General features: G+C 36.7%; 1 protein-coding gene across 5 annotated transcripts in view; it reads left to right on the forward strand.

Annotated features, from left to right (window-relative positions):
• Positions 1-26,244, forward strand: part of Kcnj3 (potassium inwardly rectifying channel subfamily J member 3) — a 183,790-nt gene that overhangs the window by 15,367 nt on the left and 142,179 nt on the right. For 2 of the 5 annotated variants that reach the window (XM_060390183.1, XM_060390182.1), the window contains one exon: positions 70-174. The exons of 2 other annotated variants lie outside the window; for them this stretch is intronic. In XM_060390183.1, coding sequence (XP_060246166.1) covers positions 70-174 — 105 coding nt within the window. Of the gene's footprint in view, positions 1-69; positions 175-2,173; positions 2,366-26,244 lie in introns of those variants that run through there. One more of the 5 variants, XM_060390185.1, reaches the window with a different exon arrangement.

Consider the following 26,244-nt stretch of genomic DNA (forward strand, 5'->3'; position numbering starts at 1 on the left):
TTTATGAAGGCTGTTTTTGTTGTTGTTGCTTCTTTTCTCTTTTGAGTTAGCTTCATTTTCTCTAACCAGGTTTACCCCAGCTTCCTGAATACTGCTCTGACCTATGTGAGCTGACACATCTAGCTGGGTTATGTTTCTTAAGCGTTGCTGCCTGCCATCAATATGTCAAACACAGTAAGTACCTTCTCATTGATCCTTCTTTATTGTGCTCTAAGATCTTCTCTAGTCTTTCCTTACAGAAGTGCTGTTGTTTTTCCATTTATACTTTGGAAGTTTTTCCTGGGATTCATAAGTACGGGATTTCCTTCCCTCCTCCCCCCCCCCCGTTTTTGCCTTTTTTTTTTTTGGTATTTTCTGGCCATTCCTAATGTCCTTTATCTCTACCTCATTGGCCTGCATTATCTTTTCTGCTGATTCTCCTAAGCTTCCTGACTTTGCTTATTTAGACCCTTGAGTTTTTTTTAAAGCAGTTGGAGCTCTCACTACTTTACCTTTCTTCTACCCGTATCCAGTTATGAACACTTGTTTCACTCATGATGTACTATATTTTATTAATTCCACATCCTTTTTACTTAGATATTGCCATTTTAATTCAGAGCTCCTTTTACAAAGTTACATGGCAGCATCTTATCTTCAAATTACAGTGTATTTCATTTTGGAACATTTATTTCTTTTTCTAACATATTTTATCACAGGCCATATCCAGATAATTTATTCATGGCACAAATACATCTTGAGAACTTGTTATTCTAGACCCTGGAAAACATATAAATTGTAAAAACAATATTCCTGCTCTTCTGCCTAGTCATATTTTTATGCAAGAAATACAATAACCAGAGGAAATGCATGTCAGCAAGTGGAAAGTGCTGTTTAAAAGACAGTAATGAAGGGCAGGGGAAACTGGGAATGCAGAGAGGCGAAAAGGCCACAATGAAAAGTGGACAGTTGAACTTGAAGCAAAAGAAGTAGCTCAGATAAGGTGATGCCAGGTGAAGTGCCAACAGGTGCGAGTGTTCCCAGGCAGATGCGCCTATCCTTAGTAATGTCTGTGTTGTTACCTTCTCTCCTATTTAAGCATGCATCATGATGGCACTTCCAAATCACAGTTGCTCAGATGGGGATTCAGCTCATGTAGGAGCTCTCTAAGCACGAGCAGATTGCATACGACAGCCTAGTTCATTTGCTTAGGATGCCACTTTCATTATATGCCTATGCCTAAAATTCCTAAAAACAACTCTATCGAAATGCACATATCTTCCTCCTCCTCTTTGTCATCATCATCATCATCATTTATTATTATTATTATTATTATTGGGGAGAAAACAATGTTTTCACCTTCCTATAAAGCTCATGCACTCACACTCACTCTTGCCTCTCTTGCTTGGGATTATTCTAATATTCTAATAATGCCTATGACAGCATTTCTATCTTTCCCATGACTGCAAGAGCAGCCAAAGGCACTGAGTCCTTCCTAAGCAAATTAGCCTATTCTTTCCTTTAGCTTGTCACTGAAACTTTTTAACATGCAAGGATTATTATGTAAATGTTCATTTTAGAAGATATAAAAATGCAAATATGCAAAAGTGGAAACCTCTTTATTTCATTTGTTGTGCTATTAGCATGTTGATTGATTAACTGTTCAAGTGTCTGTGCTCAGACACAGTGCTGTGCTCAGTGTGCCATTTCATTGTTTGCTTTATTATATTATCTGCCGTTGCTGCCTTCATCTCAAGTCATAATGCTACATCATTAATTTGAATGGCTTTACTATATGCTAGCATATTCCCATCTTAATATTCTATGATTTAGCTCTAATCTAGAATCTTTAAATATTTTCTTTAACAGAGCAAACATTTTCGATAGCTTACACTGATTCACCTCCAACTAACTATTTTAGATTAAACTACTAGAGGATGGAATTATTGGGTATTCTGGTCAGTATTTGTTTAACTGACACAAGCAAGCATCATCTGGGGAAAGGGAACTAAATTTGAAGGACTACCTCTCTCAGATTAGTCTGTATACCATTTTCTTTGTGAGTTATTGATATAGAAGGTAGTACCACACCTATGCAGGTGATTCTTTGATATAATAAAGCAGAGTAAATAAGCCACATATAGTAGTGCAGTGAGAAGAGTTCCCTCATAACCTCTGCTTCACTTCCTGCCTCCAGGTTCCAGCCTTGACTTCCCCACATGATGAACTACACATGATAATTCAAAAGAGTCTTTTCCTCCCCAAGTTGACTATTAGTCAGTGTTTTCTCGCAGTAAGAAAAAGCAAACTATTATTAATTGACTTTGTAATTATTCTGGAGCATTGGGGATTGAACTCATATTTTTGCTGGGGTTAGACAAACACTGTATCATGTCACCATATCCAATGTGCCTGCTTTTTTGTTTTTCAAATAAATATTTAAAATATAATTTTATATGTATTCATGTTTTTCCTGCATATATGCATTTCTGGTATCTGCAGAGGTCAGAATAAGGCATCAGATCCCTGGAATTGAACTTGAATTCTGTGCAAGAATAACAAGGGCTCTTTACCACTGAGCCAACTTTCCTGGTACCTGCTCTTTTTAAAAACACATCTCAGGAGTCCTATCTGAGATGTCAGTATCAGTAAGCAACTGTAAATTAAGGTGTTTATTTCTTCATATATTTACCAAATATAAACATTTCTTTAAAAATGTTTGTCATTACTTTCAAAACTTCTGTTAATGGTGAGGTAGAAAGTATTCTGCCAGCTTGCCTACTGGCTGTGTCTTTTGTTTTTGAGGTTGTCAATGAACCATGCCATCTTTTTATGAAAAAAACAAAAAAAAAACTGATTGTATAATCAGAAATGTTCTTGGTAGGCATTATTCTTTGATATAAACATTTTTTCATGTAAATTTAAGTAAGTATACTGTATATATTTTATCAGTACTTTATTAAAGATAAGGTGGAAGGTCATCAGAATGGTACTGGTATCTTAGCCAGAGGGATATCAAGTATATGACACTGAGGGTTCATTTTGTTAAGGGCATCACACAAAATTTGGCATGCTAAGAGAAGTATAGAAAAGCTGATGAAATACAATCATAGGCTCATCCCTGGGTAATTTTCCAAACGTAGATGACAGACAATAAAACTGAAAAGCATTAAGTAGGAGTGTGCCATGGTCATAGTTCATGATGGAAAGATCCCTCTGGCAGCAGGTGGAAGATTGATTCCATGCATCAGAGCCTGACTAGAGACCAGTCATTATGCTGTTACAACAGGTAATTGAGTTCTGTTTGAAAATTTGAGGCTGAGGAAACTACGTGGCTGCTGGAAGTAATGAAAAAGGCCTCAGGTTTGAGAGCTGTTACTTGTGATTAAATAGGGATGGTGGGAAAAAGGCCCTAGGATCCTTCGCAATGAACTTCTACTAGTTACTGAGAAAGAGCCTAGACATGGGGAGAGGATGTAGTAAATAAAACAGCAGTAACAAGCTGTTGACTTTTCTGTTTACCCAGAAAAAAAATTGCTAAAAATATTCTAAAAGAATAATTTAAAGAGCAATGTCTCACCCTCTTAGTAATTGAAATGTGCCACCATTTTCTTCTCTTGATGATTTTACAGTATTTTGCTTTATTATCTATAATCAGTCGTTAGCCCTTCATGATCTACCAGGAAATGGTAGATCTATCATCAGACTGCCTTGTGATGCCTTCAATGAGTCTACACTGATATGGCTACTGAAAATTTTATTCACATTTCCTAATTGCACCTTTTCCAAATTACTAGCTTTTGAGTGAGTCAACCCTTTAATCGGGAACTCACAGTTATGATCTTTCCATGTCAGTGGCATGTAATCGATAAGGAGGGAAGATCCCTAAGTAGCATCTTTATCTATGTAGTAACTTCCATGCGTCTTCATCCACTGAATGTTTATTGCTTCTTAGATGTGATTGTACATATATTTCTTCTTTTTATATCTTAACTTATCAAGTCAACATAAAATTCAGAGACTCAGATCCCTGTTTAAATGAAAGCAACTCTTCACAACCTTTTCTGAACAAAATTACATCTTACTGTTTTCTTTTAATAGGTCATAGCAGAAAATTTTCAATCTCAAAAAATAACATTTATGTATTGAAGCATGAAGGAGGATGACTAACTAGAGCAGCCTACTACTAAAAGGCTTTGTGGGATATAGGAACTGCAGCAATGAAACCAAGACAGCCCTGAGCAAACAGAGAAGGCTGCTCTCACTCTGCAGCAGCCCAGATTATTTGCTCAGCCTTCCCAAATGCCAGCTTCTATTCTGATGAATTTCACTTCACTGGTAATGGAATAGATTTCTGAGTACTCCTGTTTGTTATCTTCCATTATTTCATTTATTCTCCATTTATCAAAATTAATCTCTCAAACAACAGCAACAACAAAAAGTTTACTATTAGTTTGTCTTCTACAGTTTGGTTGATGCAGTTTTTAGCATCTTTATATGGGAATTTCCCGTTTCCCAGGCAGGAGTTTGGGGTGAGGGGAGATCCTGGGCATGCAGTTAGAGTCTAGTTGGTTTTGCTGTTGTTTCAGTTTTATCTAACGCTGCTGTGAGCAAAAGAACTTAGAAAACCTCCTGGAAGCACAGGTAATTGTTAAATAAAAGCACCAAGAAATTGTAGTGGAAAAGGTAATTTTTATCTTTTTATTAAAGATAGATTCTTTTCTCATATAATATAATCTGATTACAGTTTCCCTTCCCTGAACAACTCCCAGTTCCTCCCCACTTCCACAACCATCCAGATCCATTGTCTTTTTGTTTTTTTTTCCTTAGAAAAGAACAGACTTCAAAGAGATAACAACAAAACGTAAAAAAAATATATATATATATATATATATATCTCAAAACTAAACAAGACAAGTCAACAGAAAAATAAAATAGCTCCAATAAAAGACACAAGAATCAGGGACTAACACATTCACACAGTCAAGAGTCCCATAAAAACACTACACTGAAACCTACAGCTATTTACACAGAGAATCTGGTGCTGACCCATGGAAGCCAGTGATTCCTGCTTCAACCTCTGTGAGTTCATATGAACCCTTGTTCAGTTGTTTACACGGCCTTGTTATCCTGGGATCCTCCATTCTATCTCCCTTAATACTTCTGCCTTCTCTTCCTTGGAGGTCCTTGAACTCTGAGGAAGAAGGATTTGATGGAATCATCTCACTTAAAGATGTGTGTTCCAAGGAATGTCTGTCGATCTGTTGATCTGTCTGTCTGTCTCTGTCTCTGTCTGTCTCTCTAATGTCTGGATGTGGATATCTGTATTTGTTTCCACGTACTTCAGGAGGAAGTTTTTCTGATGCTAACTGAGCTATAGCTATAGCAGAGTATTATTAAGACTTATGTTATTATTACCTGTGTGTGTGTGCGTGCGCTCATGCGTGTGTGCATGTGTTGTGACCAGTAGCATTTGGTTTTACCCTAGGTCTCTGGGGCCATCCACTCCCTGGTTCTTAGTTACCCAATCAGTATCAGGTATGGGTTCTATTTCATGGAGTAAGCCTTAAGACAAATCAGACTTCAGTTAGTTACTCCCACAAGGTTTCTCCACCTTTGCCCTAGCATATTTTGCTGGCAGGATGGATTGTAAATCAATGGTTTTGTGGTTGGGTTGTTTTTTTGTTTTTTGTTTTTTTTTTTGTTTTTTTTAATTTTTTTTTATTTTATTTTATTTTTTTTTATCAGTTACATTTTATTAACTCTGTATCCCAGCCGTGTCCCGATCCCTCATTCCCTCCCAGTCCCTCCCTCCCTCCCTTCCTCATCTCCACCGTGCCCCTTTCCAAGTCCACTGATGGGGGGGACCTCCTCCCCATTCATCTGATCCTGTTTTATCAGGTATCTTCAGGACTGGCTGCAAAGCCCTCCTCTGTGGCCTAACAGGACTGCTCCTCCCTTCGGGGGTGGGGAGACCAAAGAGCCAGTCATCGAGTTCCTGTTAGAATTAGTCCCTGTTCCCCTCACTTTGGGAAACCAATTGGTTACTGAGCTACCACAGGCTACATCTGAGTGGAGGTTCTAGGTTATATCCATACATGGTCCTTGGTTGAATGTCAGTCTCAGAAAAGACCCTGTGCCCAGATATATTTGGTCCTTGTGGAGCTCCTATCCTTTCCCCATCAGACTAACTCCCCTTCTTTCTTATGATTCGGTTGGGTTGTTTTTTACATTTTTCATTTGGTAGCTTGCAGAATACCTATCCATGTCAAAGCTATTAGGACATGGGGGCAAAGGTTCTCTGTGAGCACCAGCTTTTCAAAGGTACTTTTGATTAAGATATCTACTGAATTAAATACTCAACTACAATATATCTTTACATTTTAAAACATCTACTCACTTATTTTCTATATGTGTGTTGTTGTGTGCCACCGTGCACATGTGTTGGTCAGGAAAACTTTTAGGAGACTATTCCTTTCCTTTACCATGTGAAACCCAAAGACTGAACTCAGTTCAGGTTTGACTTGAAACACTTTTGCCCACTAAGACAGCTTGTTCCTCTATCAACTGCAATACCTAAATCTTCAGACTCCCATGGCAATTGCTTTACCCACTGAGCCATTTCACTGTCCCTCATTGGCAATTCATTCTGAGTAAGCTTTCCATATTGGTACATGCTAAAACTGAAGGAGAACACAGCTCTTGAAACTTGTGCAATCTTCAGAAATTTGGTTGGTGTTGATTCAGACTGTGCTGATCAATGCAGCCAAATGCAAATTAATGTGGAAAGAAAACTGAAAATCAGGGGTATGAATGAAAATGTGTTGCTGTTCATCATCCTAACTATGAACAAGATGTGATATGTATCGCGGAACATGCTGTAAAGATGTGACACAAATGAAAAACAAGAGTGATGCCCCTCACAGAGGGAGACTTGCTGCGTACTCGTTAGATGCAGCACACCACGTGCAGTTATTTAGGGTCGCACAGAAGGGAGAAGCATTATGCTTATGACAAAGTTCAGAAAGACAGTTTCCATTTCACAAGAAGACAAACATTGGAAATTAGTCAATTTCCAACCATTTTGGACTTTTCTTTCCTAGGGACAAATTTTCAGGGATAATAGATTAACTAGAAAGAGGCTTTTTTTTTTCCTTTTTTAATATTAGTTACAGTTTATTAACTTTGTATCCCAGCTGTGTCCTGCTCCCTCATTCCCTCCCATTCCCACCCTCCCTCTCTCATTTTCTCCCTACCCCTTTCCAAGTCCATTGATAGGGGAGGACCTCCTCCCCTTTCATCTGACCCTAGCTTATTAGGTATCTTCAGGCCTGGCTGCAAAGTCCTCCTCTGTGGCCTAGCAGGGCTGCTCCTCCTTTGGGTGGAGGGGGATAGGTCAAAGAGCCAGCCATTGAGTTCATGTCAGAAATAGTTCCTGTTCCCCTTACTAGGGTATCCACTTGAATACTGAGCTACAATGGGCTACATCCTAGCACAGGTTCTAGATTATATCCATACATGGTCCTCGATTGGAGATACAGTCTCACCAAAGACCTCTGTGCCCAGATATATTTGGTCCTGTGGAGCTCTCGTCCTCTCCAGGTCATACTAACTCCCCTTCTTTCATATGATTCCCTTTACTCTTATGAAGGTTACACTTAAAGAAGATAAGCAAGAAAGAGGACCCTGGGTAAGATGATCAACCGTCACTTAAAAAGACAAATGGGATGGACATTGGATGTAGGAGAAAACAAATAATTGGACAGGAGCCTACCACTGAGGGCCTCTGAAAGTCTCATCCTAGCAGTGTATCAAAGCAGATACTGAAACTCATAACCAAACCTTTGGCAGAGTAGAAAGAGGCTTTTAATAGAGTATGATAGCAAATGGATTAGGTTTTAGATTCAGATGGAGTGAATGCAGCATGACAGATTGGGATTCTAAGCCCAATTTGACCTTGTCTCACTGTGATCACTTTTTATTCTGGTATTTTTATGCCTTAGGCTGTGTCTTGGAAAAAGTTAAGCTCATTGACATACTCAGCTCGTTGTGGGGACATTAGCATGGAAATCCAAGTGGATAGCAGGGCTACTATATCATTGCTACTGCCCAACGCAAGCAACAAAGCAAATGAAGTAATGGAGTTATGTCAAAAGCGGTAGCATCTTAATATTTATTCATGTTAATAGCAAAGTGGTATCAAAACATGGAAAAGGTACCCTTAATGAAAAAAGATGTGGAGGGATGGGGGTGGAAGGGATATTGATTCTATGTTGCTCAGTGATGAGTGACTGATTTACCCTTGGACCAACTTCTTTGGATTATTCATTGACTGTGTTTACTTAGGTTTTCTTTTTTCTTTTTTTTTTTTTTTACCAATGATTTCTTTATGAACCTATGAGAAGCTTGATCGACGGCTGCTGTCAAACTCAGGGCAGAACTATGTCTAGACCGTTACCGAGAGATGATTACATCTTATACCATTTTAAAGAAAGAGATTCTTAGTCTTTCTCAAATTACCGTCAAGTAATTTTCCATGTATCTCTAAGTTAAATTTTAATATAATTTAATGTCATCATTTTATTATATCTAATTTAATTTTTTAATTTAAGTTGGAAACTTCTCTGTTTTCAGAGTAATCATTAGTCATGTGTAGTATTAGGTATCTTTGGCTATGTATTCCAATCAAATGCAAGTAATATTGACTCTTTGGAAAGTAAGCTGTCTCCCCCGTACCTATAAGTATGAAAGAATAAGTATGGGAAGTAAAATTTGAGAACAAAAGATGTCTGGAGCTTAAAGACTGAACATACCTGCCTGTAGATGCTTTCACAGAGTTTATTTTTATCCTTTCTCTGCATTAAAAGTATACTCTGTGACTGATTCATGATCCTGATTCAGCAGTTCCCTAGAAATGGCTTCAATATTCTGAATTTGGGAACACTTCTTTGAGAATGGATAAGGAAACTGATGTAGTCTCTTTTTGCATGCATCTGTATTTATTTGGATTAGCATTATTAGCTCCCTAAATATTTTAACAAGTGTTATCTGTCTCCAGGTTTTACTTTGATGTTTATTATTCTGCCATATATATAAAGGACTTTGTTTTTCCACCACTTACCTTTTCACAAACTCGATATGAAGTGTTCCAAACACATAGAACATAGTATAGTCACTTAAGTGTTATGTTTTATGACCTATGATTATAGAACAGTAATATGTCATGGTGATGAAAAATTCAGGTTTCCTAAGGTTTTGGGAAAATTTGATGAAGCTTAGAATGAGCTTTAGACTTGAACTTTTGATTTTTTTTCCAGTGCAATACACAAATGATCACACGAGTAAAGTGAAAGCTTTCTGTGCTTGTGTTGAAACACCAAGAAACTTTACTTTCCAAGACAGAAAAAACAGTTTGGGCTCAATAGTTCTCTTGGTTCCATTTCTTTGGGCTTGTAATGAAGCTGCACCATGACAGGAACCAAGGAATAGAGAGAAAGAGAGGGAGGCCCAAGGTAGCAATATCCACTTCACAATAGCACCATTATCCAGGGATGAAGCTATTAGCAGTAGAGCTTTGGGAGTGCATTAGAGTTCTAAACCCTAGCATTGATTTAATTCACTTAATGAATTTTTAAATATTCAGTCTAGTAAACTGACATTACTAAGAGAATACTTATAATTCATTGGAAATCTGTGTTTCTTCTATAAATAAAGAAGAAAGAAATAAAAAGGCACAATTATACTTCTTTGAATCTCAGTTATCACCTAATTGGATAGTAGAATTAGAAGTATAAGATTAAATGTAAAAGTTGAATAGTAAGATTAAATATGTAAAAGTTTCAATTTGGCAGATATGGAAACTATGATTTAAAGACATGGAATGACTTTTTGATCCCAAAGCCCTTTTTTGGACTATTCTGGAATATGTTCTATGTTTCCATCTCATTATAGCATTCTTATTTTTATTATATTTATTACAGTTTATTTACTTTGTATCCCAGCTATAAGCCCCCTCCCTCATTCCCTCCTAAACCCGCCCTTCCTCCCTCAACTCCTCCCTGCCCCTTTCTAAGTCCACTGATAGGAGAGGTCCTCCTCCCCTTCCATCTGACCCCAGCTTATCAGGTTTTACCAGGACTGGCTGCAATATCCTCCTCTGTGGCCTAACTAGGCTGCTCCTCCCTTGGAGGGTGGGGAGGTGAAAGAGCCAACCACAGAGTTCAACTAGCATTCTTCTTATTATAACAATATAATTTATTTAAATATATCTATTGCTTCCTTTAATTTTATCTCTCTCTCTCTCTCTCTCTCTCTCTCTCTCTCTCTGTCTATCTATCTATCTACACACACACATAGATATTTCAGTAAGGTATGCCAATGAGTTTTAGCATTTGACATTTCAAGATTCCTAATTTTAGTTAGGTAAGTTTCTTTTTTTATTTCAACAAACAGAGTGGAAAACAAGGCAACATGATTGTGACCCCCTGAGGATATAGGTTAGTCAGTAAAGTGCTTGTCACATAAGCATGAGAAGCCGGATTTTGGTCACAAGCACCCACATAAAAAGCTAAGCCTACCAGAGTGGTCTGCAATCCAAGCATTGAGGGAGTAGAGAAAGTGAACAGCCAGCCTCACTGATGGTTGAGCTGGCAGGTTCAGTGAGACGATGTCTTAAAGGAAGTAAGTTAGAGGATGGTTGAGGAAGACATGGTATTCACTGTTGACCTCTGTAGGTGTCCATAGCAGCCAACAGACTTTAGAGCCCGTCTTATAGCCAAGAAGCACATCCACACATGAGGGAGAGAAATGTAAAGTGGGAAAGGAGCCTGGGTTCTGAGACATATGAAAACACAGCTGATATTAAGAACCTCAGTTTGAGCTCTAAAATAAATAAGTGAAGAAAATCTATACAATACTTTTAAGTAATGTCCAACTTCTTCAATTAAAAAAATCATGTCTGTCAAGAAAATTTATCTATCTGTTAAATTTAAAAATTGTATAAATACAAAATGTAAAAAAAAAAGAACAACACACCTTTATAGATGTGAAGTTTGATCTCAAGTGACAATGATCAGTTAATAAAATACCAGGAGTATTAGCATGTCCATGTGTGTATGGATGTTAATGCGTATTCTTTGTCTCTGACCTAGAACACGTAAGAGCAAGGAAAGGCCATTATTATTATTGTTATCATTATTGTTATCTTTTTCTTTGTTGTTATGAAAAAAAATTAGTAAGTGCTAGCTGTAGATAAATTCTGCCCTATTTTTAACAAAATAGATTTTTATTTGATGCAATGAGAAAAGATATAATTAATTAATCCACTTTTTATTATAGCTCAACGATTGTCCTTTTTATGTATTGCCAATGTCTGTGTAAGTTGTGGTATATTTTCTGCTCATACTATGAGAGCTAGTCCTCAGGAAGGAAGTTTTTGCGGCATTCCTCCACGTCTTGTGTCTAAAGTGTAAGATATCTTTAGAAATAGAATTAAGCTTACATATTTTTGTAGGAACATAGGGGCAACAGCTAAAGCCTATATTGTTTTTTGAATGTCTTCAGTTCTCTTGACCAAGAAGGGAAGTTTCCCATTTCTGGCTTTGGGACATTTTAGATAGTCTGCAGCTCTTGGATCAAGCACCAACATCTCATGTGGTGTGATTTCATTTAAACTCTCTTTCTATCACACACACTCACTTATATAAACACACACATATGTATATACACATGCTCAAACATTCATTATATGTATGTGTGTAAATGTATGTATACCTTTCAACATAATATTAGCATAATGTTTTCTTATGAATTTTCAAACACACTTGGTGTTTTTAATCCATTTCTCACCCTATTTCTTTGCACTGTTCTCCCTCCCCTCTTCCCATTTAAGCCTACTACCCATTTTCCTATTTCCTTCTTCATAACAATTGGATCCTAATATGCTCCCTCTAGAGTTCTTTATCTCCCCCCCCCAAAAAAAAATGGCCAGTTTTTTACTCTCCTGGCTTCAGTGGTTATATACTCATGTGTAAAAATTGAGAATTATAATCTACTAATAAGATATGTATATAACTCTCAGAGTTATCTCGAGAATTCAAAGATCAGGTCCTGTATAAGAAAAATATTTTCAAGTTCTCCGAGTGTGGCTGTCTTCCACTTTTCCCTTTTCTTTCCTTGCTGCCACCTTACAGTCATTACCTTACATAGGTTTATTAGTATTGTAACCATAATGATTATGATTATAACCATAACAGTTATGATTATTAGAAGTATTGAATATGATTAGAAGTGCTCCTGTGTAAGACTCCACACATCATTATTTCACAGTGTCAAACTCTATATCATTATTTACCACTTAAAATCTTATTTAGTGTATCTCATACAGATTCTCAAATAATCTTAAAATCATTTTTTTGTTGAACCATTATAATGAATGGAAAAACATAAATAAAACATACTTAAAGCTGTATGTTTAGTGTTTATTGACTATTACAGGTAATATTATATTAAACATATACTTAGATTTTAAATTTCTTGAATCTGGAGCTTACCCATACTTGGGTGAGAAACGCTGCTACCCCAATAGGCTTGCATATTGAATCATCTGGTGCCTAGTTATTGGTGCCATTTGGAGGAGATTTAAGATGTGTCACATTGGATAAAGGAAAAATGTCAATGTGGGTGGGCTTTTAGAGTTTAAATCTCTCTTTACTTCCAGTTTGTCCTTTGTGTTTCATACTTCATGGTTTTAAGATGTGAGCTTTCAGCTTCCTGCTCTGGCTGCCATGCTTACTGCTTGAAGCCATACTTGATTGTCATGTTGGACTCTTATCCTTCTGCATCCACAAGCCTTATTAAACATTTGCTTCTATAGGTTACTTCTTTGTGGGTGTTTAGCACAGCAATAAGGACATAACTAATGCACATGTAATGTTAACTTTTGAAAAATTTATTTATTCTTAGAACCTTATATACATACATATATACATACATATACATACACACACATATATACAAACACACATATGTATATTTTGATCATATCTACCCCTCACTCCATTTTCTGCTCCTGGACTTTATTGTGTTTGATCCACCACTCAATTTCATCTCTTGGCGTCCTCACTCTCTCTCCTGCTACATCCGTTCACCCCTTTCTCCTTCTGTCAATCCTTGTCCTTGTTTTTTTTTCTTCCTTCTCTTTCTCTTCTTTTGTTATTCTCTGAGTTTATAGTCCGGCCTATATACTTATGGATATAGGGTTTGTACCAGAGCATGGGTAAGCTATGAGGGAAAGGGGTCTGAAGAAAATGGATTCTTTCTCAGAAGCCATTGGCTGCTAGGTTCCTCCACAGCTTGGATTAGGGCCTCGATGCCCTTCCCGTATTGATACTAGAATCTTAACAAGATTTATTTTGTTAAGATCTTGTGCAGTCAACTATACCTCTTGCAAGTTCATGTGTACAATAGCCCTGACATGTTCAGAAGACACTCTTTTTTTTCTTCTTTTTTTAAAATGTTTTATTAATTACACTGTATTCATTTTGTATCCCCCCATAAGTCCCACCCTCCTCCCCTGCTGATCCCACCCTCCCTCCCCTTTCTGCATGCATGCCACTCCCCAAGTCTACTGATAGGACACTCTTTTGTTGTTGTTATTATTTAACACAACCTTTCTTGTAATCTAACATTTACAATCTGTTCCCTGAGCTTTCACCATGCGTACATTCAGCAACTAGTACAGAGTAACAGAGTTACAGTTCGGCTTGCTCTTAGCTGAGATTATCTCTACCAAGCCAACTATTACTATAAAGTGCAGTTGGCCCTACTCATAATAGTTGATCATGATTTTATGCCCTCATTTTTACTAAGGCAAATGAAAACTAATATTTTATGAAAATATAAGTGCCACAATATAAAAATTATTTTTGATGAATGAAAATTTCTTTAAGTCTAAATTTTATGTCTCCTCTGATAATGAAGTCATGATTTCTGTTGTTTCTTCACTTATTTTTTATTTTCTTATTTTTTTGATGGAAGATTATTTTTTTTACACTTTATTCATTTTGTATCTCCCCATAAACCCCTCCCTCCTCCCCTCCCGATCCCACCCTCCCTCTCCCTTCTTCATGCATGACCCTCCCCAAGTCCACTGATAGGGGAGGTCCTCCTCTCCTTCCTTCTGATCTTAGTCTATCAGATCACTTATTTTTAAAATTTTTTAAATTTATTTTTATTACAATTTATTCACTTTGTATCCAGCTGTGGCCCCCTCCTTCTTCTCATCCCAAGCCCTCTCTTCCTCCCTCTTCTCCTATTCCCCTTCCCTAGTCCTCTGATAAAGGAGGTCCTTCTTCCCTTCTATCTGACCCTAACCTATCAGGTCTCATCAGCAGTGGCTGCATTGTCTTCCTCTGTGTCCTGGTAAGGTTGTTCCCCTCTCAGGGGGAGGTGATTAAAGAACGGGCCACCGATTTCATACTAGAGACAGGCCCTGCTCCCCTTATTAGAGACCACTTGGAAACTGAGTCTATGGGCTCAATCTGAGCAGGGGTTTTAAGTCCTCTCCATGCATTGTCCTTGGTTGGGGTATCAGTCTCTGTGGGGCTTCCAGGGCCTAGGTTTTTTGTTGTTGTTGTTTTATTTTATTTTTTGATCTTTGTTTTTGGCTCTGTTTGTGTCCTTTTGGAGCTCCTGTTCCCTCCAGCTCTTTCTTTCTTCCCATTCTTTCATAAAATTCCCTGCCCTCTGCCCAAAGTTTGACTATGAGTCTCAGCCTCTGCTTTGGTTTCTTCACCTCTTAATGAGTACATCGACATCTATAATAATTTGTATTAGTGCATCATTATTTAACTGAAATTTTTTTTTTCAAGTTCAAGGCCAGCCTATGGTCCATATTGATTACCAGTATTTTCAGGGAATCAGAACCTCATAACAATTCCTTGTCTCAATGCCTTACTCTTCCTTCATACCTGAGCCCTGCCAATGAGTCTCTGGTTATTCATCGTGATGACTTATTCATTAATGACAGTGTAGTAACAGCACTTAGAACTACTGGCACTCTCAGTGTCATCTATTTATTTTTCATAAAAACAGCTTTTGTCACTTTTACCTACTTTTTCTCTACTCATTTACTAAATGTAATTTGTAACAGTTCATAGCAAGGTAATAACACTGTGTTAGATTGTTATATACATAAATATCTGTGCTGCAGTCCGAATATTCTCATAGCTTCATTATACTAAAGTGTGTCTTCTCTGTTAACCCAATGGAAGCTATAAAACAGGCCTGATGTCACCTTTTACTTGTTAATTTATATATTTGGTTCCTGAAAGCACCAGGAAAAATACATCTCCAATAGTGAAATTTGGTGCTGGCAGAGTTTTTTGGATTTTCTGTGGAAGAATAAGGTACATGACATTTCCATTTACTGATGTTTAAAATATTTCAGATGCTAGAAGGAAGTTGGACTACTGAATTTGAGAGAATTTTCACATGTAGTGATTATAAGCACTTTGGAGTGAAATTTCCTAGTTTAGTCTCTTTGTGCCTTTGTGTGATTCTAGACAAACTGGTTTACTTCCTTTTGGCTTGGTACCTGTAGATGATGAATTCAGGGTGAAATTAAATTATTGACATTTCCCCATGGAGGGTAGAGCAAGAGTAACAACATTAAAATAAAATTGTATAGTGGATAAAATTATCTCATTGCTCTGTACCTATGAGTACTAATAACTATTATTTTATCAATACAAATATTTAATATAGTGGCTGGAAAGGTGGTGAAGCAGCTAGGAATACCTGCTACTCTTTCAATGAAATGGATTTTGGTTCCCATCAACCACATCACCCACCATGGCTGTCCTAAAAGATGCCATTAAAGAGCCCAATTTCTGCCTAATTTTTGATTTTGCCTTTCATCTATTTATCTATCTATCTATCTATCTATCTATCTGCCTATTAATTAATTAATAGCATGTTTTTCTTTTTCAGGATTTAGCGATAGCTACTGAAGGCTCAGGCATTGTCTCACTTATAAGCTTAAAAACTGGGAAGGAGAAAAATCAATAGTTCTTACTCTTAGAGAGAGTTCTGTGATTTTATTCAGAAAAAGATGTTTCCTAGGAAAACCTGTCTCCACTGCCTTGGTCACAACTAATTCCTTCCACCCCCTGGTCCCAACTGGAAGAGTTTCAGTAATTTGATATTTTTAGCTGTACATACATTCTTGGACTAAATAAAGATTCTCTTATTTTAGTGAGGAATAATGAGAGATGGGAATGAATAATCTTATATATGAAAATGAATTCTTTCCTCAGCCAAGTTTTAAAAGTTAGGCTAAGGAAATAAAATGAAAAGCATTATTTTATATTATTCTTACCTTATTATTTTAAAAGCTAAATAATGAGATAAAAGAACTTTGTCTTTTTTCTAGTAGTATATAGTTTAAGTAGGATTCATGGTTAGTAGAGATTACTGAATTATGCATTATTGAACAGTGTGGTTGTCAGCCTCATTGCTTGTTAGTATTAAGTGAGAACACTAAGGCATGACTTAAAACAAGATAAAATAGAACAAAAAGCTAACCTCAACTGGCTTTTTTATTGACTCATGAATATTACATACTAAGTGACATGTACACCATTCTAGAAATATTAAATTCTACTCTATAATTGAATGAGCTTTTTATCGCTGACATATAGAGCTTGGATTTCATCACAGATTAAAAAATGTACCTAAAGTATATGATTCTTATCTATAATATATTATTCTCTCATCCTTGACAATAAAGTAAATTTATTCCTTACTTGATGTATAATTCAGTAAATCTGCCAAAAACTTAAATAACATAAAGAAGTAATTCATTGGAGACTGGATAGATTGTCCATTGGTTAAAAGCTTTTGCAGCTCTCACAGAAGACCAGAATTCATTCATATCATCCAATTCAGGCATCTCTATACTTCCCATAACTATAATTCCAGTGATTTTGACAGTTTTTTTTTTTTTTTGGTTTCCCTGGTAACCTATGAAGCAATAGACACACACACACACATATATAGACATAAATAAAAATGAATAGATATTTAAAAATAAGCCATATAGAAGATTTCTTTAAAAAAGAATACAACTTATTTAAATGTGGTGGTATGATTTATGTAATAAGGAAGCATATGCAATAAAAATACCCCTTACAGTGAGGAGGATATCCAGAAAAGAGGTTGAGATTGTGAGGCCAAGGTGTCCTATTTAAATGTAGTATCTCTTCATGACACTCCTCAATTGTTAATAGAATGTCATCCATTACCAAGATCAAAGGCTTCCTGTGAGAGTAAGTTTCGATTGAAGTAGGTTATTGCATGTATATCTTCCATGAACATATGATAAGAAATGATCACTTTTCCCTGGTGGAGTGTCCTAGTAAGCCCACAGAGGAAGAGGATCCAGGCAGTTTTGATGGGACCTGGTAGGCTAAGGTCAGACAGTAGGGGAGGAGGACTTAGCATATCAGTGGACTAGGGAAAAGGGGTAAGGGAGAAAAAGGGAGGGAGGATGGGACAGACTGGAGATGAGGGAGGGGTCTACAACTGGCATACAAAATAAATAAATTATAAATAGGTAAAAAAGATATGGGCGGTCATATCTTGAGTGTGTTCATATAGTTATCTGGGGTTTAGGAGACTTCTGGACAGCTGTGGAAATTAAAGTATGTTTAACATAATTTTAATGTTAAAACCACTGGCTTGAGTTGTCCATCTTCACTGTATGTTTTGACAATATGTTTATCTAGTATCAGAAAATTCATAGTTAATTAAAGTATAGTCTGATTCCTAAAATATACATGAAATAAATAAAATAAGCCAAATAAATTTACTTGGTTATATTTTAAATATATGTCTTTAATACTTTCTGTTTTACCAAATAATGATATTCACAAAATAATGTCTGATATTGTTGTTGCAGGTGAGATTACGCTTTCAAATAGGTGACAAAAAAATAAATTGTGTTCTGGAAAAAAAAAATTAAAGCCAGATGTTGTTTGTTAATATTTTCCAAGGAAACATTTTACTTACTACTGCTCTTCTATTTGAGAGTATTCTGGGTCAGCTAGGTTTTCCATTCTTTGGGTATTAAGAGTTTCTGCTGATGTCTACGTTCACACACATTTTGCTATGTAGTGGAAGTCATCACTGTTGTCCTGCTGTATGGAAATCAAGAAGAGCAACAATGTATTTTGCTTATAGTGAAGAGACGAGACAGGTAAACACTGAGGCATTTACTTTATTTATCTTATTTTTTAAAGTTTTGCTGTAATTACACCATCTCTTCCTTCCCTTTTCTTCTGATAAACCTTCTCATACACACGTCCTTGCTCTCACTGTAGTCTCTCTTTCATTAATTATTCTTACATAAGGTACATAGCTAGGGATAAGTAATGTTTCTCAGGAAAGACAATACCAAATGGCTGCCTACTACCAAATGTGCAGCCCTGAAACATACATACAAGTATCATTATATGGATTTAGCATATTTTATTTATGTATTCAGGAAGATAGAAAACATATAGAATGCTGAGAATGTATTTAGGAAAATATAAAAACATAGAAATACAGATATATGCATGTAACATGATCTTTAAAAAATTTCCACATATACGCTCAGAAGGAAAATATTTTGTAGTAACTTGTAAAAGTCAACTTGAACCTTGGCCTTTGTCGTAGTCACTGTTCTACTGATGTGAAGAGTCACGTGATCAAGTCAACTCTTACAAAGGAAAACATTTAATTGGGAATGGTTTACAGTTTCCAAGAGTTAGTCCATTGTCATCATGACTGGGAACATAGCAACATGCATGCAAGCATGTTATGGAGAAGAAGTAACTGAGAGATTTACATCCTTACCTGTAGGCAGGAGAGAGAGAGAGAGAGAGAAAACCAGGTCTGGCATGGGCTTTTGAAACTCTGTGCATGAATACCCACTCTCAATGAACCTATCTCAGCCTGTGTGATAGAAATTAAATCTTCCTACCTATTAAGTTAAAAAGGATAGGTATACATCTTAATGTTTATTTTTTTTAATTTTATTTTTCTTTTTAGTTACATTTTGTTAACTCTGTGTCCCAGCTGTATCCTGCTCCCTCATTCCCTCCCCAACCCCACACTCCCTCCCTGGTCTCTTCCCTGCCCCTTTCCAAGTCCACTGATAAGGGAGGACCTCCTCCCCTTTCATTTGACCCTGTTTTATCAGGTATCTTCAGGGCTGGCTGCAAAGTCCTCCTCTGTGGCCTAACAGGACTGCTCCTCCCCTGCGGGGGGGGTCAAAGAGCCTGCCCTTGAGATCCTGTTATAGATAGTCCTTGTTCCCCTTACTTTGGAAAACTACTTGGTTACTGAGCTACCACGGGCCACATCCGAACAGAAGTTCTAGGTTATATGCATAGATGGTCCTTGGTTGAGTGTCACTCTCAGAAAAAACCCAGTGCCTGGATATATTTGGTCCTTGTAGAGCTCCTATCCTTTCCATATCATACTAACTCCCCTTCTTTCATATGATTCCCTGCACTCTGCCGAGGGTTTGGTTATGAGTCTTAGTGTCTGCTTTGAAACACTGCTAGGTAGAATCTTTCAGATGCCTTTTGTGGTAGACTCCTGTCACACATTCAATGCACACCCATTTGTCTTTCTAAATGAGGATTGATCATCTTCACCTGTGTCCACTTTCTTGATTATCTTCTTTAGGTGTGTAGATTTCATTATGTTTATCATATCTTGTAGGTCTATATAAGCGAGTATATACCATGTTTGTCTTTCTCCTTCTAGGATACTTCACTCAGAATGATCTTTTCTAGATCCCACCACTTGCCTGCAAATTTCATGATTTCCTCCTTTTTGATTGCTGAGTAGTATTCCATTGTGTAAAAATACCACAATTTCTGTATCCATTCCTCCGTTGATGGACATCTGGGTTGTTTCCAAGTTCTGGCTATTACAAATAAAGCTGCTACAAAAGTGGTTGAACAAATGTCCTTGTTGTGTACTTGAGCAAATTTTGGGTATATACCTAGGAGTGGTATAGCTGGGTCTTGAGGTAGCACTACTCCTAGTTGTCTGAGAAAGCGCCAGATTGACTTCCAAAGTGGTTGTACCAGTTTACATTCCCCCCCTCAATGGAGGAGGGTTCCCCTTTCTCCACAACCTCTCCAGCATGTGTTATCACTTGAGTTTTTCATCTTGACCAATCTGATGGGTGTAAGGTGAAATCTCAGGGTCGTTTTGATTTATTATGGAGTTCTTCTTCTCATGAAACTCTGTTTACAGAGCTGAGAGCTACTAAAGTTTTTCATTTTTTGGTTCTGAATTTCTGTATCTTTAAAGTTTCTTAAGTATCCTGTTTATGCAAAAATATATTGTTGCAATATAATTTCACTTTTCCTGACCAGAATAACCCATGTGAGCATTTGTGTTTCTATTTCTTCCATTCTTTGTTTCATTTTAATTTTCTTAATACTCTCTTTTGTTTGTCTGAGCCATAGTCTGAAATGCTCTGAAACTTCCAGGGGCTGCCTCTAAAGATAGCAGGGAACTGAAACCTGGACTCTCAGATTCAAGCTCAGGAGCCTTGTCAATTGAGCTATCTAAGCCTCCCATTTCTTCCATTATTGACAAAATGAAATAATTTCTTATTCACCAGAGTTTGAAGAAATGAAAGACAATTGTTGACTTTTGTGTATTTTCAGCAATATATTAAAGAAATCTTAAAGGTCAAAATTTGGAAAAGGGTCCAAAAGCTCTGTGGCTTCAATCTGTTTTCTTCTGTATCACACCTCGCCTTGAAGTTTTACAAGGGAAAAAATGTCAAGTTGGCATCCGAGTAGCTCACTAGCTGTTCATTTATGCTTTCTTTGCATTGTCTTGTTAACTGCCCATCAAAATGCAGTGTGTAGCTGTAGGTCTGTTGAAAACAATCTGCAAAGAGATCATTCACACTCAAGCATCACTTACAGATCACTTGATGGTATGAAGGATTAAAAAAGAATCTAAAAATGCAGTTAGCTTTTACCTGTGGTTTATTTTAAAATTAGAAAGTAAATAATATTTTTATGTATTCTATGAAACAAAAGACATTTCTGAGTAGTAGAGTAATGGAAAAATCAGGCAAAACAAATAAGCAATTAATATATTGATATGCCTACATTTTTCCAACTATACTTTTCTTCACACAAACTTAGAAATTAAACAAGCCATGTCACCTATGATACAATTTATTCTGAGTGCTTAAACAGATTTTAGTTCTAGAGCACTTAGTTTTATATTTGAAAAATTCCATATACATAATAATCAGTTGACTCCTCTCTCCTATTCTATGTGACATACATCCTTGATGGAAAAATTAGATTTCAAGCTTCTGAAAAATTCATCCACAATGTTTAGTTTTCAGTGAACTTTTGACATGGGTCACACACAGTCAACTATTTCTATTTTGTTGTGAAAAGACAAAATTATATTTTCCCAGAAGTATTAAATAATATATAAAATAAATTTGTTACCATAAATAGCTTTCATAAATTTTGAAGTAGGCCCCTTCTTGGATGGAGGGAGAAGCCTGAGTCAGTGATGTTTACTGCCGTCATCTCAAGTGACTGATACCTACATTTACAGGAACTTCATAAAAAATTTCTGTCCTTAGAGTTATTGCTAAAGCTCTAGCTGAAATGAGTCAGCGACCGATGTCTCATGCCACAGGCATATCGCAAGATTCTGGATGCATGCCTCCGCAATTCTTTAGAAAAAAAAAAAAAGAAAAGAAAACTGCTCAATGAAAGTCACCACAGTGTTCGCTATTTGAAAGGCTATAAATTATAATTTTCAATGTGAGATGTGCCTGCAATGATTTTTTTTGTTTTTTTCTTAAATTAATTTTGTCCTACAATATATTTGGATCATGTTTTTATCCTTCCCTAATCGAAGCCCTTCTAGGGCCTTTGCACCTGCATACTTACCCAACTTCTTGCTCACTCTCTGAGAAAAAGAAAGCACACACTCACAGCACAAGCACATACGCACGTACATGCACACACACACACACACACACACACAAAATCCAAGCCTAAACAAACTAAAAGTCAATAAGACAAAAATAGCCCAACCAAAAAAAAAAAAAAAAAAAAGGAAAAAACAAAACCCAACAAAAATGTAGTTCATCTTGCATTGATTAGCTAACTACAACTGCTCATAGGGAGGGCTTGCCTGGATTATGGATGATATACCCATTGACACTCCATTGGAGAAAACTGATTTTCTATTTGCTAGTAGGTATCAGTTGCAAATATCTTCTTTGTTAGGGGTGGGACCCCATTTCCAATTCTCCTCAGCACTAGGACTCCTCCTGGCTTGCACCTGTTATAGGCCCAAATGTGCTGCCAAGGCTTTATGAGATCATGCCTGTAACAACCCTGTTATAGCTTGAAGACACAACTTCTTTGCCGTCATCCACCACCTTTGACTCTTACACTCTTTCACCCCTCCTCTTCTGCATAGATTCCCGAGCCTTGAAGGGGAGGGTTTGATAGAGAACTGAGTTATAATGGAGTGGGCAAGAGTCTCTCACTACTTGGATATCGTCTAGTTTTAGGTGGCTGTGTTAATTGTCATCTTCTGCAAGAAGAATCTTCTCTGATGAGGGCTGATGTATGGGATTAGCAAAATGCCATTAGGACTCATTTTATTGCTAGTCTCAGGCTTTTGGCCACTTTAGCAGGGGCAGGTTGCATTCTATCTGATGAAGTAGGTTCTAAAGCCAATTTAAAAAGTTGTTAGTTACTTCAACATCATTTGAAATTAATGGAATCGAAGGTTTTTCCACCCCTACTCCACCCCATAAAAACTTGAGCAGAATAAGTCCCTGTTAGAAGTCCTTGGAGGAACTTGGCTTTGGTTCTGTTAGTTTTCATATAGATAGATAAATAAATTGAGGCATGTCAGATGATTCAAGATTTTTGGAGAATAAGACAAAGTTATATAAGGAAAACCACCTTCTCTGTTACTTCAGCAATTTTAACAGGTATTCACTATGTAAGCATATTTCTATGATTATTGTCTGTATCTTGGGACGGTTCTATGTAATGGATCTTAAAGTTTAACCCCTTAATTTCATATATAATCTCCAATTAATGACTAGTATTTGATGGGTACATTTTAAATTCAACATCATGGTAATTTGAAGATGTATGAGTAGACATATCATATAGCACCAAAAAGCTAATGGCAAGTTGATGGAGTAGTGATACCTTACTTTCTTTTTAACTGCTTCTGGAATAAAGTTAGCAGAACTTTTAGATCCGGTAGGAACACTGAAGAAAAAGAAAGTTTTCTGGAAGAGGGGACAGCTTAACATAAAGGAAAGCTTAGGTCATCCTCCACAATCATGGTCTGTATAAAATACTACAATTGCACTTCTAACTCTACTATCTTCAAAGAAAGCAAAGATGTGCCAATATAGAAACTATAAGTCATCTAAACAACACAAACCAAAACATACAAAATGTAAACCATGGAAGGTGGCATCCCTGTATCCATTCCCAGCACTGACGTGTCTGATGCACGATGATGAAGAGTTCAAGACTGCCGTCGACAACCACAAGCCTGTTGTTCACCATGTATTTCTCATTTGAAAGAATTGTATCTGCTGGTTACTCAATGGAGAACAAGAGGACTAGTCCACATGCAGCAAAATAGAACTAGAGATGTGCCAATGTTAAGTCTATCATCAGCAATGTTCACTCTCCTTGTCCTCTCCAAGGCTTACATGATTCAGTTATCTTAATTTTATAGGGAAACTTAGTCTATTTTTGTTGCTGGAACACAATCCCCACACTGTGTAGTTTGTAAACAATAAAAGTTTTATTTGACGAATAGTTTTGTAGTCTTGGAAGTCAAGAAGAATGACTTTACGGAAAATTATGTGAACATTAGTGAGAAACGGAAAAGAGGCTGTGCTTGTAACAAGCCCACTTTTGTAATACGGGCAGTGGTCCATTCACAAGAACATAGCCTTCAGACTCACAATATTCCTTTTAAAAATTAGTTTTAGTACTTTTTTTTTTTTTTACTTGACTCTCAAATTATTGAGTTTAGGAATCACACATGTCACTGTAATTTGTCCTCACTCATTTCACACAACTCCTCAGTGCTTATTCAGCTCTTTCTCCCTTCAGCTGGTTGTTCCCTTTGGCTCCCTCTCTGTCCCCACTTCTACTTTCTCTTTTTACATGTAATCCACCATTTCTGTTTAAACCTCACACAATCTCTCTTCTTCCATTTACATTATCCTTCTAGACTTTCACGACCTACGAACATATGAGTATGTAAACAAATATGTTAATATGTTCTACACATGAGAGAAAATAAGCAGGATTCGTCCTTTTGAGATCAACTAGTTTAGTTTGCTTAAAATTTTGATTTCTAGTCTATCCATCTTACTGCAAATGCCATGCTTTCATTTTTATCTACAGCTGCATGAAGACACATTGCTGATGTATATTACTTTTTTATTACTCCTTTGGTATACATCTAAACTGATTCCATTCCCTGTCTATTGTGAACAGCACATATACAAATATGGGTGTACAAGTCTCTCTGTGGCATATTAACTTATAATCCTTTGGATATATAACCAAAACTAGTATAGCTAAGTTATAAAGATTTTTTTTTTAATTTTGGTATGAGTCTGTGTAAATTTGGTATATAAGTGTGTGATGGATATACATATGTGTGCCTGTTTATGCATACATGCAAATATATGAAGAGGATATTTGGTGTCCTTTTCTATCACTCTTCACTTTATTGTGACAGGCTCGCTCACTCCCCAGTGGTCAATACTTCTGTCTCAATTGCCCCCAGCTACTAAATTGGGGTAATAGACATTTGATGACCAACTTGCTACCCAAGTACTGGGATCCAGATTTTTAGTCCTTATGTTTGCATAACAAGCACTTTTACCCACACAGAGCCATCTCTTCAAGCCTCATAAGGTAGTTCTATTTTCAGTTCTGTGAGGAACCTCCATACTGACTTCCATAATGGCTACACAGCTTTGCATTCCTGCTATCATTTAATATGTGTTCTTCTTTTCACATGTTTTCCAGGATTTATTATTTGCTTTTGTGATCCTAGTCATCCTGACTTGGGTAAGATGAGATCTTAAGGCAGTTTTAGTTGCATTTGCAAGATGGCTAAGATGCTGGATTAAAAACAAAAAACAAACAAACAAAAAAACCACACTCTTTGACCATTTGTGTCTCTTTTGAGAATTGTCTACTCAGTTCATTTGTCCTTCTGATGATTTAATGATTTGGATTTCTGTCTTTAGTTTTTACACTTTTTTATACACCATGAATATTAATATTCAGCCTGATGTGCAGTTGGTAAAGATATTCTCACAATCTGCTAGCAATCTTTCCACACTGATGAGTATTTACTTGACATACAGAAGCTTCTTTGTTTCATGTAACCCACTTGTCAATTTTTTGGATTATTTCCTGTGCTGCTGAAGTCTTACTCAGAACATACTTGTCTAACGTAAAAGCTTATTCTAGCAATTACAAAGTAGCATACCTTATATCAAAGTCTTGATTCAAGTTAAAATTCCAATCACATTCTTCACAGAACTAATCCCTAAATTAATTTGGACAAAAGGCAGAAATCAATTAAAAGTATAGTCGGAAGGTTTAACAATACCTAAATGTAAATTATGTTTTATAGCCATCTTAAGAAAAACATTTTACTCACATGAAAATGAACCCATAGACTTATAAAACAGAAGAATCTACTGCAAAATAAGCCCACAGGTTTATAGCTACAACCAAGCAGAGAGGTATGGAGTTCCTATGGAGCTGAAGTTACAGAAGTTCTGAGACTCTTGATGTGAGTGCTAGGCATTAAAGTTAGATGCTCAGCAAGAGGAACACACAGTCTTAACTGCTTTGAGTCATCTCTCCGTCCATATAGCTACCTAATAATTAACATTAGTCCCGCCACATCCACCTCTTTTACCATCCCAAACCCTCCTGACTTCATGTCGCTTTTTTGTTGGTTAGATAACCCACAATGTTCAATTTGTGTTGTCATACACTTCAGGTTGAGTATGGGGTTATCCACTGAAGCGTGTCCCACAGTATAGAAGAAACTCGTTTAAAAGAAAATGGGCCCTCTCCCTCCTTGAAGACATCAACTTTCAATAGTTCCACAGTTAGGGGGAGGGGCTCATGAACCTCC

The sequence above is a fragment of the Meriones unguiculatus genome, chromosome 8 (assembly GCF_030254825.1).
Source record: "Meriones unguiculatus strain TT.TT164.6M chromosome 8, Bangor_MerUng_6.1, whole genome shotgun sequence".
Lineage (NCBI taxonomy): Eukaryota > Metazoa > Chordata > Mammalia > Rodentia > Muridae > Meriones > Meriones unguiculatus.